At 35.4% G+C, this 15,935-nt stretch overlaps 1 protein-coding gene across 4 annotated transcripts in view; it reads right to left on the minus strand.

Annotated features, from left to right (window-relative positions):
* The window catches only part of Atp2b1 (ATPase plasma membrane Ca2+ transporting 1), a 112,554-nt gene that overhangs the window by 54,446 nt on the left and 42,173 nt on the right, over window positions 1–15,935 (minus strand). For all 4 annotated transcript variants that reach the window (XM_087192583.1, XM_004844982.3, XM_087192584.1 and 1 more), the window contains exon 2: window positions 4,605–5,032. In XM_087192583.1, coding sequence (XP_087048709.1) covers window positions 4,605–4,812 — 208 coding nt within the window. In that variant the 5' untranslated portion in view covers window positions 4,813–5,032. The remainder of the gene's footprint in view (window positions 1–4,604; window positions 5,033–15,935) is intronic.

The raw sequence follows: 15,935 nt of genomic DNA on the forward strand, positions 1-15,935 counted from the left end.
CCACTGTCTCCTTTTAAAAATTTTCTTTGGTTATTTTCTGTTTTACCTAATTTTACCAACCGCCACGAACATGTTTAGTGTTTCACCTGACTTCTTGCCTGTTACAAAGCCATCAATCTTGCAGAACATCGTGCCACACCTGCCTTTACATTTTAAGGTTTTTTTTTTGGTACCGAGAATCGAACTCGGGTCCTTGCACTTGCGCAGCAGGCGGCGAAACCAGAGCTAAATCCCTGGCCCATTGAGGTTTTTTTTCACAGTACTACTGAATAATAAATATGATACTAGAGCTAGAGGTCTACATTCTAGATCCTATTATTAGTCTACCCTACCACTCAATATAAAATAATATAGACAACATAAGAACACATTAAAATAAGATACTAAAACCTGCTATAAAAATAAAGCTATCAAATATGTGATTTAGAAAAAGAAAGTCAATGCAGGAAAATTACAAACATACAAAAAAACCCCGTTTATGTAATTTTATACAGTTAGGTTGTTGTAAACAGGTTATTTTGGTATAAAAGTATATTCTTGGATTCTGAGGACTATAAAACAGATGCTTTTTCTAAAAGATACAGCTAAAAATGTGAAGTTACAAGTTTCATTTCCAGTTAACCCTGAAATTTTAGTTCTATTTCCTTTAAGAATTTTGATGGTTAATCAGAAACACTTAGAAGTTTTTAATATGGAAAATCATACTTGGCTCAAAACATTTCCTGTTGATCAGTATACATATATAGATAGTATCCTTCAAAACAAATTCAAGAACTACTCTGTTAGAGAAATAATAAATTGGCAGAATAAATGAGGGAGCACAAAAATACAACTGCCTGAATAGGCATGCTTTTAAAGACGAGACTGCTAAATAAATCCTAAAACCTGGATCTTGAATGTCTCCCAAAGGCTCCGTGTTGAAGGTTTGGTCCCCAGCTTGTGGTACTACTGGGAGGTGGTAGAACCTCTAGGACCCAGGGGCTACTGGTGGATGTGCCCTTGAAGGGGATATGGGACCCGCCCCTTGCCTCTCCCTTGGCTTCCTGGCCACCATAAGGTGAACAGGTTTCTCTGCCATGTTTTCCTGCCATGATGTACTATCTCATTACAAGATCAAAAGCAGTGGGCCAACCAAACATAGTCTAAAGGCTCCAAAACTGAGAAAAAAAAAACCTTTCCTCTCTTTTACATTGATTATATCAGGTATTCCATCACAGTGATGGAAAGCTAACATATAGAAATTTAAAACAATTTTTTTTCACTATATACTTTAAAAAAAAATGTCTATCTTGTTGTAAAAAAAATATTATTAAGAGGAAGGCACACTGGCACCTCTTTCTCTATTTCAACTTTTTAAGAAGCTATGTGAGTTGAACTTTGATAATGGTATATAACATAGTGGTTTTATTAAAAGCATGGTTTCTGAATTAAGAATGAGAGACTGCAGCCAGTCATGACACTTTGGGTAAATTGTAAAATCTTTTTTGTGCTGTGGGTTCTTTGGCTGCAAAATAGGATAAGGATGTTGTAAAAATAAAGATAATATTTGTGAATAACCAACATGGCACAAGAAGTGTTAACCTATTGTAAGTGCTACCTATTATTTTTGTTGTTGCCGTCCTTAAGAAACATTTTGGGCTGTTCCTCCAGATTTTATATAATCTAATATCAGCATCCCCAATATTTCTGATTCTTTTTCCTTTAATTTTTCTCTTAAGCACATGCCACTGACATACATTTACTTTAGCTGTCTTGTAAACTGCCTGTCTCTCCCATGTAAGAATAAGGCAGAGATTTTTGTTTTATTCGTGGACCTAGACCAGGGTCTAGAAAAGTAACTACCACAAAGCAGATACCTGATACTACTGTGTTACACCAATTCTAAGATACACATATTCTTACATTTTATTAAAATCTCTGAAACTGACATGTAATTTAATCATATACTTAAAATCATCTTACAGTAACTGTAACACCTTTTGTTCAGGGATGTATATAAAACACATGACAATATCCTAGTTCTGATGAAAGACTTTTGTCAATGAATGAATTAATGAAAAGGAAAAGGTAAACAACTACATTTTACCAACCATAATCCATAACTCTGGAGAATCATTTTATTATCTTTCCTTGACTATAAGGAGTTTAATACTAACAAAAGTACTTTTTGTCTAGATCATTTTCGTTGAGCATACAAATGCCTAGCTGCTTATTCTAGTAATGTGATGCTGAAGTGAGCACACTAACTGCCTATTCTTGTTTTACTTATTATCATCTGCCCAGTGGATTAGTGACAAAATGTTCAAGAGCTTTCTGCATGAAATATCTCTAAACTATGAAGAGTCTTTTGGATATAATAATTCTACGAAGGCTGCTGCTATCTTTATTTAAGGTTCCAACAACTATAAACATAAATACAGCAGTACTTTGGTTTACAAACTTAAATTTGTTTTACGACTGATGCGTGTTTGTGTGCAGAAGATAGCCATGGCTGTATTTGTCACCGGATATGGAGTTTGTGAACAGAAGCAAAATTTTGTCGAATGCTTTTATGAATTGAATTTTTTGCAAACAGAGGTGTTCATGAACCGAGGTATTACTTATAATGCCTACAATGGGTTGTTTCACATTTTGAAAGATCACTGCAAAATGATAAACTTTCTATATAACCATAAAGGCAATAGTTTGTACAAATTTTGGCAACTACTAAATATACAGTATTAGGAAGGTCATGAGCAAGAACTTTCTAAAAACTGAAGAGGGAAAAATAATGCATCATTTATTTAATAACACAAAGCTCAGTGGCGCTGGCCCTGCCTTGCAAGTGCAAGGTCCTGAGTTCAATCTCTGGTACAAAAAAACAAAAAGCAAAAAACACAAAGCACCAACAATTCAGATTCTGAATGCTAAGTCATTTTTTCTAGAGCATAACTGTATCTTCTACTAGTTGGTAAAAGGTTATATAATCTCCCTTCCCCAATTTTAAAAACTACTATATCAGTAGCAAAGCTTTCAATTAACTTCACTAAACCAAAATCAATTTAAGAAATACTATCCAAAGTAAGTGCAGTGCAAACTAAGGAGAAATCATGTTTATAAAAATGAGACAGCAAAATGGAACAGTGTTTTGTTACCAGGAAAAAAGAACTTCAATTGCAGAGAAAGACAAAGACATACTTAAGGTAAGAGTAGTTAAGCGTCGATCTGAAAGTGAAGTTCAATATGGCTTTTATGAACAAACTATGTTGTTACAAGAGCTCTTTAATGCTAATATTGCTTATCTGCCTGGTGAACATGAAACATTTATCAAGTAGGTTTTAGATAAAATGTAATAAGAATATATGGTTAAGGTGATTTAATGAACTTACCAACTAACAACAGCATATACATGTACAAACCTCTAAGGTGCTATAAAGTTAGCTAATATTTCAAAGTGGGTTTGCATCATGAACAAGCTTCAAAATTTTATCACACTACTAAGGCATATCAAGAAATTTATTTAGTTAGAGGTTCCAATTTTAAAAGAGCCAAGAAATCTTGAAGAGTCAACAGGTCTTGCAGAAAAATATCCCAAAGCATGTGTGAATACTGACAGTGGCTTTCTCAATATCATGCTACCTCAGAGAAATCAAAGAAGTTATCTATAACTATAATAATTGGCAATGCACAAAGAATTACATAAATGTTTTAATGAATCTTTGGCTGTGATTTAAAATTTTTTAGTAATTTTGGAAATTACTTATTTGCTGTTATACCTTATAAATACTGTAATAGTGTGGCATGTTTGAGAAGTGTTAAGAAAACCACTTTTGTATAACTGCTTTAGAATTTACTTTACAATATAAGATTCACATAATTTTGTATAACTTCTCATTTGCATTACAATGAATCGTAACTGCCAAACATTCATCCTCATGTGTCCCCTCTCACTCTCACTTTTGCCATTTGAAAATGACTTCCTGAAACCCTAACCTTCATTTTATGTTCAACGTGATCAATGTATGAAAGGTTCTTTTTCAGACTATAAGGCAATGAAATTTTAATGAATTTTTCTTTCTTGATTCTCAAAGGGAAACAATACAAATCAAGAATTATGAAATCAAAAGAAATGTCTGCTAAATGAAAACGTAATTGCTATCTAATCTACAAATTTTACATTAGGACCTCGTGAACTAATCATTAGAGTTTAGCCTGAGCCCCATAAACTAAAATCATCCTGGTCAGCTATTGGCAGAGACAATTATTTTAAGCCACACCTTAAATGAAGGAGAGTGAGCAGGGTTTATTTCCAATGAACCCCTGGGGACTGCCAAGCCTGATCCCATCCTCTATAGCTTGAGTGGAAAGACAATCCAGTAAACAGGCAACAATATTTACAATAGGACACAATATTTCATTCCACCAGTCTAAAACATATAAATTAATTTACAACATTACTTCTTGATCTAAACATACTTTAACTGTATCAATCTGATAATAAGCCCAGTTTTAATGTCACTACTATTATGGCATAATCACATAATAGCCAAGACAATATAAGCATGTGTATTTATGAGCCAAAATATACAGCACAATGGACTAAAAACAAGCATAATAAAACTCACCTTCATTGGGAGATGTTTTCAACTTGGTGCAAATTCCGTAGACATCTCCATAGCTTTCCTGTATTTTTCGTAATGCATCTGTGGACCTGAGCTCCATAAGAGCCCGCAGCTCTGCGAGCGTAATTCCAAAGTCTCCATCATGATTAGCTTCTTTCAAAGAGTTTTTCACACCACTGTACGCAACTGAATTGTTTGCCATGTCGCCCATTACAAGTATAATTTATTGGAGGAAAATGTTTCCCAAAAGAATCTAATTTTCACTTGATGTATTTCCAAGATGAAAATCTTTTAAATATGAAAATTTTTCTTAAACCAAACACTCATTGTATGACTTTGTAAAGCAGCATCAGCAGCAACATTTCCCAGAGAAATATCTTGACCTTTGGCCCATGACTTGTTTCTTCATATCAATCATGAGATGTACACATCTGTAGGAAGAAAATATTTAAAAGTTAGTAAGATCCATCTTAGAATATTACGCACATAAGCACACTTTCTGTATATCATCAGGTAACTAATCAAAGTGTACCGCTTTATGATAGAAATATTTGAGAACTGTTTAATGCCTTTAAAGTTTTGGATGATAAAAGATCCAAATATGATGTCTAAATGAACTTCGTCAAGACATTAGATCTTGTCATTATGAAATGAAACTATTTCATGTGACTGAATTTCATGTTCCAAGATTATTGTTACCACTGAAGTACTTAGTTTCAAGCACTGTGCTGACTACTCAAGAGTTCATCCTCTCAATTAATCATCACAGTTTAATCTTGTGAGGTGTTACTAGTCCTCACTCTGCTAAGGAGTAAAGCTCAAGGGAATTCAGTTTTCTGTAAATGGGTGTGAAATGTCTAAGGCCAGACCATCTTCAAGCTCACGTTCCTTTTCATACATGGGCCTATCCCTCTCTAAAGCTTTCACACAGAACAGTCTTTGAAAGGATAAGCAGCACAACAAACTCTCTGATATGGTTTCCTGCAAATTTCCTTGGCCATTCTGCCCTCCATCCTTTGGCTTTCTAAAACTACCTTCCACATGATTTCAGTCACATTTTATCACCCCAGGTCCTCTTTGACTAGTTAGAGAAATCCTCCACTTTTCGATCAGTCTTTTCTGCCGCCTTTGTTGCTGTTGACCCTCATTACCATCCAAAAGTATTCTGTTCATTCAGTCGCGTGTCACTGTCTTCTACGCCTCCGTATTCTGAGAGTAGGACTGCCCGTCACTGCATTTGAGAATCCAGGTGCCAGACCACAGCAGGCAATAAAACCTGGGACAAGTGGATGTACAGTACTGTTTCAGTCTCTCCACCACACTCTCCTCTTATTCTAATCTACCCACAGATGAGTTCTCAACTTTTTCCTTTAAAGTAACAATCACCTCAACATTAACAAAGACTGAATTTACTATACTCCCTAATTAAACAGCTCTCTTCCACAATCACCACTACCCTAATCACCTGGGTTTGGAATCTTATTTTTGTTTCTACTCTCCAAACCTCAGTCGAGTTTGGTTAATTCTTCCTTTAAAAAGCCTCTTGTCTTTCTAATCTTCAAATAACTATGCAAATTATAATCACTCCTCCCAGGTTCTTCCTCATTATAGTATCTCTTACATCCAATTCCTTGTGCACTGGTCTACTACATTTAGTTTTAAAATAGGCAACATGGCACTGTATCCATACCTACAGGAAAAAATGCAGTCCTATTCCTTACCCGTTTGGCATTCAAGGCCAAGTTCCAGTTTACTGATTCAATTTTCCCCCCAAGCAATCAATCCTTCAATGACATTTAATAAAATGTTTGATGATTATGAACTAGAAAAGATACTGGCAAGTGCAATTAATCTCTAAGCTATAAAGCTGTTATGAGGATGTTTGCAAATCATGGTATGTAATCCACATACTTCAGCATGCACCAAAGTCACCTGGAGAGCTGGGTAAAATACAAATTGCTGGGCCCCACCTGCATAGTTTTAAAGTCAGGAGGACTAAGCAGAAGCTCCACAATTTGCATTCTATCAAGTTCCCGGACAATGCTATCTGTATAGGGAGCTCAATGTGAGCAGCACTGGACTGGAGAATTGATTAAAAACTTAGACTACATACCAGGGAGTTAAGGATGATGAGTTGATAAGTTTGTTTGCCTTGGGTTAAATTTACACTATGACATTGTCTTTCATTGTGAGACATTGTCTTTCATTGCATGCTTCCTCCCATTTCACATACTCTTATGCTTGCCCCCAAATTACCAATTTTATTCATGTCACAGGTAAAGTGGATTTCCTCTTATTATACCTCAGTTACTATAATAACCCAACTTCAAAAACAGGAAAAGGGTGCTTTGATAATCTTAAGTTCCCGTACTCAAGATCTGTTCACCTAAACATCATACCAAACCTAAAAGAAGATTATTTGTCTAATAGGTAAAATAATTAAGATTCATAAGTCTGTGTGTTGAGGGCATGGGTGTTCATCTGTCGTCTGGTTTTCATAAGGAGGAATTTTCCTAACTCCTGGCTCGCTACACCACCAATTATTACTGAGGTGAAATGTCCTGCTTGTCCAGAGATTTTCCTAGAACTAGACATACATAGCTTCTCTTCTATCTGCCTTTTTTGGGGGAGTCAGATACATGTAGGACTCGTGCATTCTGGTTTGAGATTTAAGAGGTAAATCTCTGAGCTAAAAAGTCTCTTGTTGTTCAAAGAGCCTGGAGTAAAAGAAAATAATTGATAGTTCTGGGTTCAATGTTAGTAGCTCATTACTGCCACACAAAAATCACTTTTTCCATTTCAGTTTTTATCAGTTATAAAATTCATTTAAAAAATTCCTATCTGCCAATCTTTGTCTTTCCTCTATACGAATCTGAAATAGGAGAAGAGAATGTTGTAACTGGATGCCCTTAATGCCCTTAAACTCCTCAACAAGTAGGTGAGCCCATACTGTAATTCACAAAGCCCTTCTCTTTCCACAATACTGTCTTCACACTTATTAGGCCACATGGAAGTTTCTGTAGGTCAAAACATAGTCAAATAATAGCAAATGTCCAATTCATATAATAAAATCAGTACTGAAGGGATATTGCTGGGGGTATTTGTTATTTACCACCTCAACATCCCTTTCTTTATCTTTCAGTAATAATATCAAGTTTTGTTAGAAATTTGCCCTTCCTCAAAGCTTGCAATGTGAAAGGGACTCATCCCAGACACTCCCCAGCCATTCACATTAGGAATGTGAATGTGACCCAAAAAAAGGTAAGTGGCAAAGAAACGTGTTGTGACTCTGAGGCAAAGATTTATTTTTTTCACTGCACTGAAATCTGAGAGAGATGGAAAAAGATACTGTGAGTTTTACGGCCATCTATTAGCACAGGGAAAGCCTCTGAGGGGGCACAAGTGAGCATGTGCTGGTCAGTCCTAAGACTTCAGCTGACTCCCTCCTGGGTCATGACTAAAATTTGTCCCATCATTGGTCATGTCTATTGATAACTGATCTTTTCAGCAATTTGTCAATAAATTCCTTATGGAGTTGATTTTCTATGGAGTCACTTTGCAACTCACAGAGCTGTGATAAGGAGAATATTACCAAGCATTATCAAATTGCTCCACTGTTTAAAAAAGGATGTCCAGGAAAAGTATCAAATGCCAGGTTGTCTACAGCCTCCCTCTTCTACTTTCCCCTTTTATCCTCTTTCATTTATTCAACTGGCTGACTGACAAAAATGCTAAGGGCAACAAAAAGTTCTGCTTTCCACCTGTTAGTGACAACATAACAAGTCAGAGAAACTATTTGGGATTGAGATAAAACAAAAAGCAGAACAGCTATTCTGATTCTCTAAAGGACTTTTAGCTTCTATTAGAAAAGTTTAAGAAAAAATGTCAAGCAGAAGCTGAGATCCAGAAGAGAAAAGTTTTAAAGAAAACACATAGCTACTCTATACAGGATGCTTAGCCTACAAAATCTATCCCAGAATAAGCAACATCTCTGCTCAAACCCCTACTGGTAGTCTTTGAGGCATTATGAAGAAAAAAAAAGGTAGCTGAAAGACCAGAATTGGACAACAATGGCCATAATCTTCAAAAGTGGCAATAAAGTAGATTCTTACAGATGTGATTAGGCATGGCCCCAAAAGACAACAAAAGGATGATGGATCCTAGTGAGTGAAGAGACAGCTTTATTAAAAGTACAATTTCAAGGCCAGGGATTTAGCTCAGTGGTTCATCTGCCTGCCTTGAAAGTGCAAGGTCCCGAGTTCGATCCCCGTAGCAAAAATAATTAAAAAAATACAATTTCAATTCCTTCTTTCACAGTCACTTGACTAATAAATCATGGAAAAGTAGTATGAAAGTTACAAATCCCTCCATCACTTAGAAAAATTAAAAGAATATAGGAAAACAGCTAAGTAAATTATGGTATGAACTATGGTGTCAGATGAACTATTGAGCTCTAAAAATGATTTGCAGTATTATATAGAAACATGAGATTTTTGCAGGCAAGATAGAAAATAAATGCTAATAAAACTAAGAATATTAGCAATAGGAGGAACAACCAGGAAAAACAGTTAATTTTTCCAATTCCTAAATGATTCTAAGCTTTTGCTAGTGACTTGAAGATGTAGAAATTGTATTTATCCAATCTATAAATATCTTGAAGCCAGGTAAATCAGCAAATATGTTAGAAGACAGGATCAGGATCCGAACAGGCAGGTATGAATGAGGCTAAGTTTAACTGGTACATAAATTCTGTATTTAATTCCCAAACCCTAACTGTATGACTATGACACACAAGAAATGTAACAGTCTGTGTATATATATATATAGATAATGGTACAATTTATTAAAGGTAAATATGCATTGACTTGGTATTAATAAACTTTATCATATCAAGCTATTAACCTTAATCAGAGTAAACACTTGTAATCACATACTTCCAAAAAAGGCAAGAATGCTCATAATAAATGCCAAGTACTAAACATTCACAAAAGCATTCAAAACAACAATAATAAGTGACTAACATTTAAATCACAGAACAATGGATAACAATGTGCAGGTTTTAAGAAGGCTCCTACTATCAAAGAAATGACTACTATCATTTCAAAATGATACTGACATCCTAGCCACTAGATACACCGTTTGATGGACAAAAAACTAAAAAATATTTCTGACTACAGCTTTTCCAAAAAAGAATGTTCAATAGATCTCCAATTTCTTACTTTTTTTTTTCTTTTAACATAAAATCAAGTCCACTTCCTCTGCACCCAGACAGGCAGTTATGAGAAAAGGCATACCTAATCACTATAGCTGTTTCTCACTGTGGCTGCTACTGGCATTTTATTAAGTGAGAACTACTTCATAAATTAAGAAATACAACCCCACCCCACCTGACACTCCTACATAACAGCAGTAATCCTCAAGTTGGTGTGGACAATCTGATACTTAGCACCTTATATGTTTCCTATAGGGGCTGGATAGTATAAGTACTACATAACTGTGTCTAGATTTAAAGCTTATTATACCAAAAAGTTACTTAAAGGCAAAACTCTAGCCTTATACATCTTGTAGCTTAGCAAAAAAACCAAAACCAAAACCAAAAAAAACACCCAAAACAACAACAACAAACAAAACTATGATCTTTCAACTTCCATAGCCACTTTCTGCAGGAAACAAATGTAACTGTTTACCTAACTCAGGCCCTAAAAACATGAACTCTTCCAAGAATTAGAATACATATATTTTTTGGTACCAGGGATCGAACTTGGGTCCTTGAACTTGCGCAGCAGGCGGCGAAACCACTGAGCTAATAAATCCCCGGCCCTGAATTAGAATAATTTTTAGTATATGTGCTGCCGAAGCGAGCACGAGAATAATTTTTAAGAAAATGATAATAGCTTACTGTAAACTATTAGATATAAATGTAATGGTGGAAAGAACAGGTGGTCTGATACTATACAGAAAGAGTAGACATTCTTAAATCCCCTAGTTTGGAGTTTCTTTTACAGTTTTGTTTTATTTGAATTATTTCACTGTTAACACTCCAAAGAAACCAAAAGATGACTTAAATTTAGTATTATTCTAAGCTTTCATTTTTCATTTTTAAAGGGCCTTAAATATACACACTCACACACTCAAAAAAATAAAGCCTATACAACTTAGTGTTGGAAGTGATTTGTATCAGAGTAAGAAGTGGTATGTATAAAACAAGAGTAAATTCACCCAACAGCATTTCAGCTTCATATGATACAGCCAGCTTTATACAACTGATACAGCAGAAAAATCAGCACTGTTTACAATGCCTGATTTATTAGTCCCAAAGAATTCATAAATACTATACCCATATCTTTGTTAACTAAAATTAGTTCCACTTCCCTCAGTAATTTAATTATCATCATCTAGCAGGCTCTTTGCAAGGCGAGACTAAGTATAGTGCTTTAAAGGGCAAGTTATAGCTGCTGTCAGTTATAAATCCGGCATGACCACTTCAACAAATCTCTCAGAGTAGGAAAGACTAGAATAAGGGAGGGATTAATTTGTTCTTTCAGTATAGCTTTTTATCACACAGCTATAATGAGTTGTTTATCTCTGTCTTCCTCAGTGAACTGTGAACTCAAGGTAGGTTTTGTGCCATTCACTTTTAAACTCCAGGACTGTTTGGAATATAGTGGGGGCTCAATGCTTATCAAACAGAAATGCTCTTGTCTGAATGGTAAACATTACCACATAAGCAGTGACAATTTAAATAGTAGAGGAAAACAAAACCTAACACTTTTATAGTAACACACTGCAAACACTGAGGATGTCAGAGAAAGTCAACATTCTAGGTTTTCAAACCACCTTGGTATGCAAGATATATAAACTTAACTTTAAGTTCTTCCAGACAACTGAAATTAAAAGGTACTTCAGATTTTCACATGAATTATACTGTTACATGGCAACAATCTTTAATCGGGGTCCTAGATACCTGAGAATATGGGAAGTAACAATGCTGAGTTTCAATAATTTCATAAAGCTTGGAAGAAATGACACACTTATTTCAGAAATAATGTTAGTTACTCATGCCAAATGAAAACATACAAAATCAAAGTTAGCAAGTAGGTCTGCATACATAAAAAATAACAAGCAAAATCTCACCCTGTTAAGGCTACTTAGAGTAAGAAAACCCTCAACCTTACATCTAGCATCTTCTCTGAGATTTGCTGTTTCTATATATCTCCCACTCACGGATCCACCTAGCTTCTCCTCAGGTGCTTAAATGAAGCTCTTCTGTAAGACCAAAGGACCTCTCTTGTTCTTACATCTAAAGAACAAATCCTTCTTATCTGACCTACTGGCAGGAATCAGTGGGGAGGAGTTGGGTGGCACGGTTATCATAACTGTTTTCATCTGGTTTTAGTCAGAGAAAATTAGGTTCGTTTATAGATAATAACAAAAGTTTATTTGCACGAGCATTTACAAGACTTACGGTTTTTTGTTGTCTCATATTTCAGAATTTCACAATTTAATTAAAACAAAACCACACAATAGCAGTCTAGCTCAGTAAAAGTGTGAAAAAAACACCCAGTTTCCTTATCCTAGCCCCAAACACAGCTCCTTTTCCCATAACTGTTAGTCTCCTGAAGGATACGCCAGCCCAAAGCAGGGTAGGCTCTATAAAGTGGTGATTTACCCTCCTCCCTCTGGTTTTTGATAACTGTCATTTCCAATACAGATTACTTATTTATGCCAACAAAGTACATTATTATGCATAGTATATGGCAAAATGCTAATGTGAATGATCTGAAACAAGGTATCCTGAAGCTAACTATAGATATGTTTGGTTTTATGGGCAATTCAGTATTTTATCCCAAACACTGATACCCCCACCTCTTAGGAGGTTAGCTTAATTTTGCAAAGTTGTATTTACAGAATCAAAAAAACAAGCAATAACCCACAATCCCTCTGAGTTTACCAAAACTAGAAAAAGTTTAAAAGTTAATTCTACCTACTACAGATTAGTGGCTCTCAAACTTCCCTTATGGATCTGAATCATCTAAAAGGCTCCACTCCAGAAATTTCTTCAGTTGATCTGGGCCATAACGTGAAACATTACATTTCTAACAACTTCTTAGACAATGGAGAGATGCTGATAGCTCCAGAATCACTACTATGGGCCTAAACCTTGACTAGGGAGCAAACTGTTGGATTATCATTTTGATCCAAGTTTTCTGACAAAATATGAGCAAATTACTCATGGTTCTTTATTATGCTATTCTTAATTGACATGGATAATTGAAAGCAGACCCATCTTCCAAAAATACTCTGTAGCTGGTACTTTGAACTGTTTTGTTTTTTAATACCAACACTATTGATTTTTTTCTATTTAAGCCTTATAATATACAAATAGTGTAAATAATTTCCTTCATTCAAGGTAAAAATGTAGACTCACATTCAGAACATATTTTAAATACCTGGAAGTATTAAATTTAACAAATTTAGCAGGGAGCTATATAATTTGGATACCTATCTTTTTCTACTCCCGCTCCCCAAAGTACATTATATTTTTTCTCTATTGTTCTATTTTGTCATTTTAGGAACCTTTCGTATTTACAGTAAGCTTCCTGGTTTAAAAAAAAGCTTTTGAAAAGCTCAAAAACAAGGAAGGTTAATTTTATATAATCTGTGCAATTTTCCAAATATAAGAACATACTATATTCTCAAGTCAAATAGGAGAACCAAATGTTCTATCATTTTTCTAGTCTCACTGGTGTTAAAATTTTCAGATATAGTCAAAGAAGAGATTTCTAAATTAAAAGGTTTTTTTTCCTTCTGTTCAGAAGCTAGAAGGCAATACGAACACTTGAATGTCACACCAGCTGCTCGGTCAGCCTACTCAGTTCTTAAGAGCTTCTATCCTGTCAATTCACAAGAACCTACACTTGAAAGCTTAAGGAAACAGGCTGCTCATTATGTCACTGAACAAGCTTACAAAAATAAAGTTGGCAATATTCAGGGAAGCATAATTCTTATCTATAAATGAGCTTTCTGTTTTATTAATTTAACAACTCCAGAGTTCAAAGATTTATTCCAGTATTTGACCAACTGAACACAGTACTAAAAACCTAAGACACATTCCCATTTTTATACCCATTTTATCTGTGTAGTTTGATATATATATATATATATATATGTATGTTTGATAGCTGGTCTTTTGCAATTTCCAGCTGTAGTTAGTAAAGAACAGCTCAGTAAATCAATGCCTTCTTTTGTGATACATTCAAGTAATCTGGCTGAAAAATAAGGTAAGCTATATTTCTAGAGGATGTAACATAGGAATTTGATTTATCATTAGCACATTAAAGTACAAAGAATAAGGATATTAAGAATGTGTTGAACCATAACTCACTTCATCATATCATGTTGAAGATCCTTTGAATTCTGGCTTCACACATCCCTGATCTTCATTCTAAGACTTTGATTTGTACTCTATAACTGCTATTCAAGGTTAGGGACATGCATGAAAAGTCATCATCACCTGGAATTGTTCTATTTTCAAGATTCCCTTTCAGTACAACTTATTCCCCTTTATTTTTCTTCACTTTTACTGAATCTTGTATATAAGTTATCACCTCCAGGCCCAAGGCAATAAAGACTCCTGATCAGTACTCGCCTCCCTGAAAAAACTAACTTCCCAATGGTCTGTCTGTATGTGTGACTTGTTCTTTATCCTCCTACTATATCCATCTGGTTAATTAGCTACCCTTGAATAGACAAACCATCTGGCTGAGCAATGTTAGTAAAATTTTGAAAACTGAGTTCTTCGTTCCATTAGAAACTTATTTTTCTTAGTCACATATGACCCACTGATTATCTCTTAATTTCCCAAAATGTTCCTTTAATTTCATGTCTTTCTTAAATTACTCCATTCTTGTCTCTACCTAGGTTACTCAACTCAACAACTTAGTGATAACCTGTCTCAAAATAAAAAAAGCAATGGGGATGTAGCTCAGCATAAAGACCCTGGGTTCATCTTGGTCACTGAACTCCACTGTTTTTAGGCCTGTGGTGAAGAGGAGTCATGGTGGAAAGGTTTGCCAGGGGAGAGCTGCTTACCTTATGGTAGTCAGAAAGCAGAAAGGGTGCAAAAGGGCCCAGAGGGAAGAGGCCGAGAACAAAATAAGAGTCCCTGAGGGTAGGCCCCATGTCCTACTCCCTTCATATGGGCCCCACCTCCAAATAACCCATTCAACTAGGAACTCATCAATGGATAAAGCTGCTGATGAGATCAGCACCCTGGTGATCCTGTCACTTCCCCCAAAAGCTCATCTCTGAACTGGTGAGCCTCTTGGAGGACAGTTTTACATCCAAACTAAAACAAGATTAATGCTATTAAAACCTTTAAACTACTCTAACAGAAAACAAATAACAGGTGTGCATATAAAAAATAACCAAAACTTCAGGCTAATATAGAACCGAGAGGTAGAAAATATGCAGTTTTCAAAAGTTTCCAATTTCTTTTTTGTAACTTTTTAATAAAAACAACTGAAATCATTTTACAACACTAATGAGAAATTTGCATCATCTTTTGAGGAGATCAAAACACATCTGACTTCCTTCCTCAGCAACTGTGGAAAGTAAAATGAATAAACCAAGATGATGGTAATTTTCAAGATGGTAGTGGAAATGGCAGTATCTACCTGTGAGCATTATCCTCCTCCAGAGGTCTTCAATAGATCACACACACAACAGATTAACAAAACAGCTGTAGCTACTGACAGATTCAGGATAGGTGTCATGCACCAAATCAGTGCCCCTCCTCTCAACCATCTGTGCCAGTATACTCTTGGACTTCCCAAGTTTTTCAAGTCTTACTGTCATACTAGTGAATTTTTCCTTAAAAACTAGCCTATTCCTTTTTCCCTTCTATTATCTTCTTCAAGAAACAATTAAAATGCCCCCTCTACTCTGAAAAATGGAATTAATCCATTTCTCTGCTTCTAAAGTTTCTGAAACCTATATAACAAATTCAGTGTGTACTGCAATTTCTTGTGTACAAAGCTTTCTCCCTCAAACATTAAGGTCTGAGGGCAGGATGATCTTGTTCATTTCTGTATCTCCTAGTGATCACTCTAGCAACAGTACTTTCCCACAAAAACTGCTCATCACAGGGTAAACTGAACTGGAGAACATATGGTATGGCCATTAAAAACAAACAATGGTCCTTTAGTAAGTACTACTGTAAAGCCCATCAGCAAAAGAGAATGTCAATCCTAGAGAAGTAAATATTCTTTCCATCAAATCATAACTATGATGACAGGTCTGCAAGGTTCTTAGATTTCACTCTAGCATTCTTTC

The sequence above is a fragment of the Heterocephalus glaber genome, unplaced genomic scaffold (genome assembly GCF_053883595.1).
Source record: "Heterocephalus glaber isolate CG9 unplaced genomic scaffold, H.glaber_assembly_v1.0 deba00001572, whole genome shotgun sequence".
Taxonomy (NCBI): Eukaryota; Metazoa; Chordata; class Mammalia; order Rodentia; family Bathyergidae; genus Heterocephalus; species Heterocephalus glaber.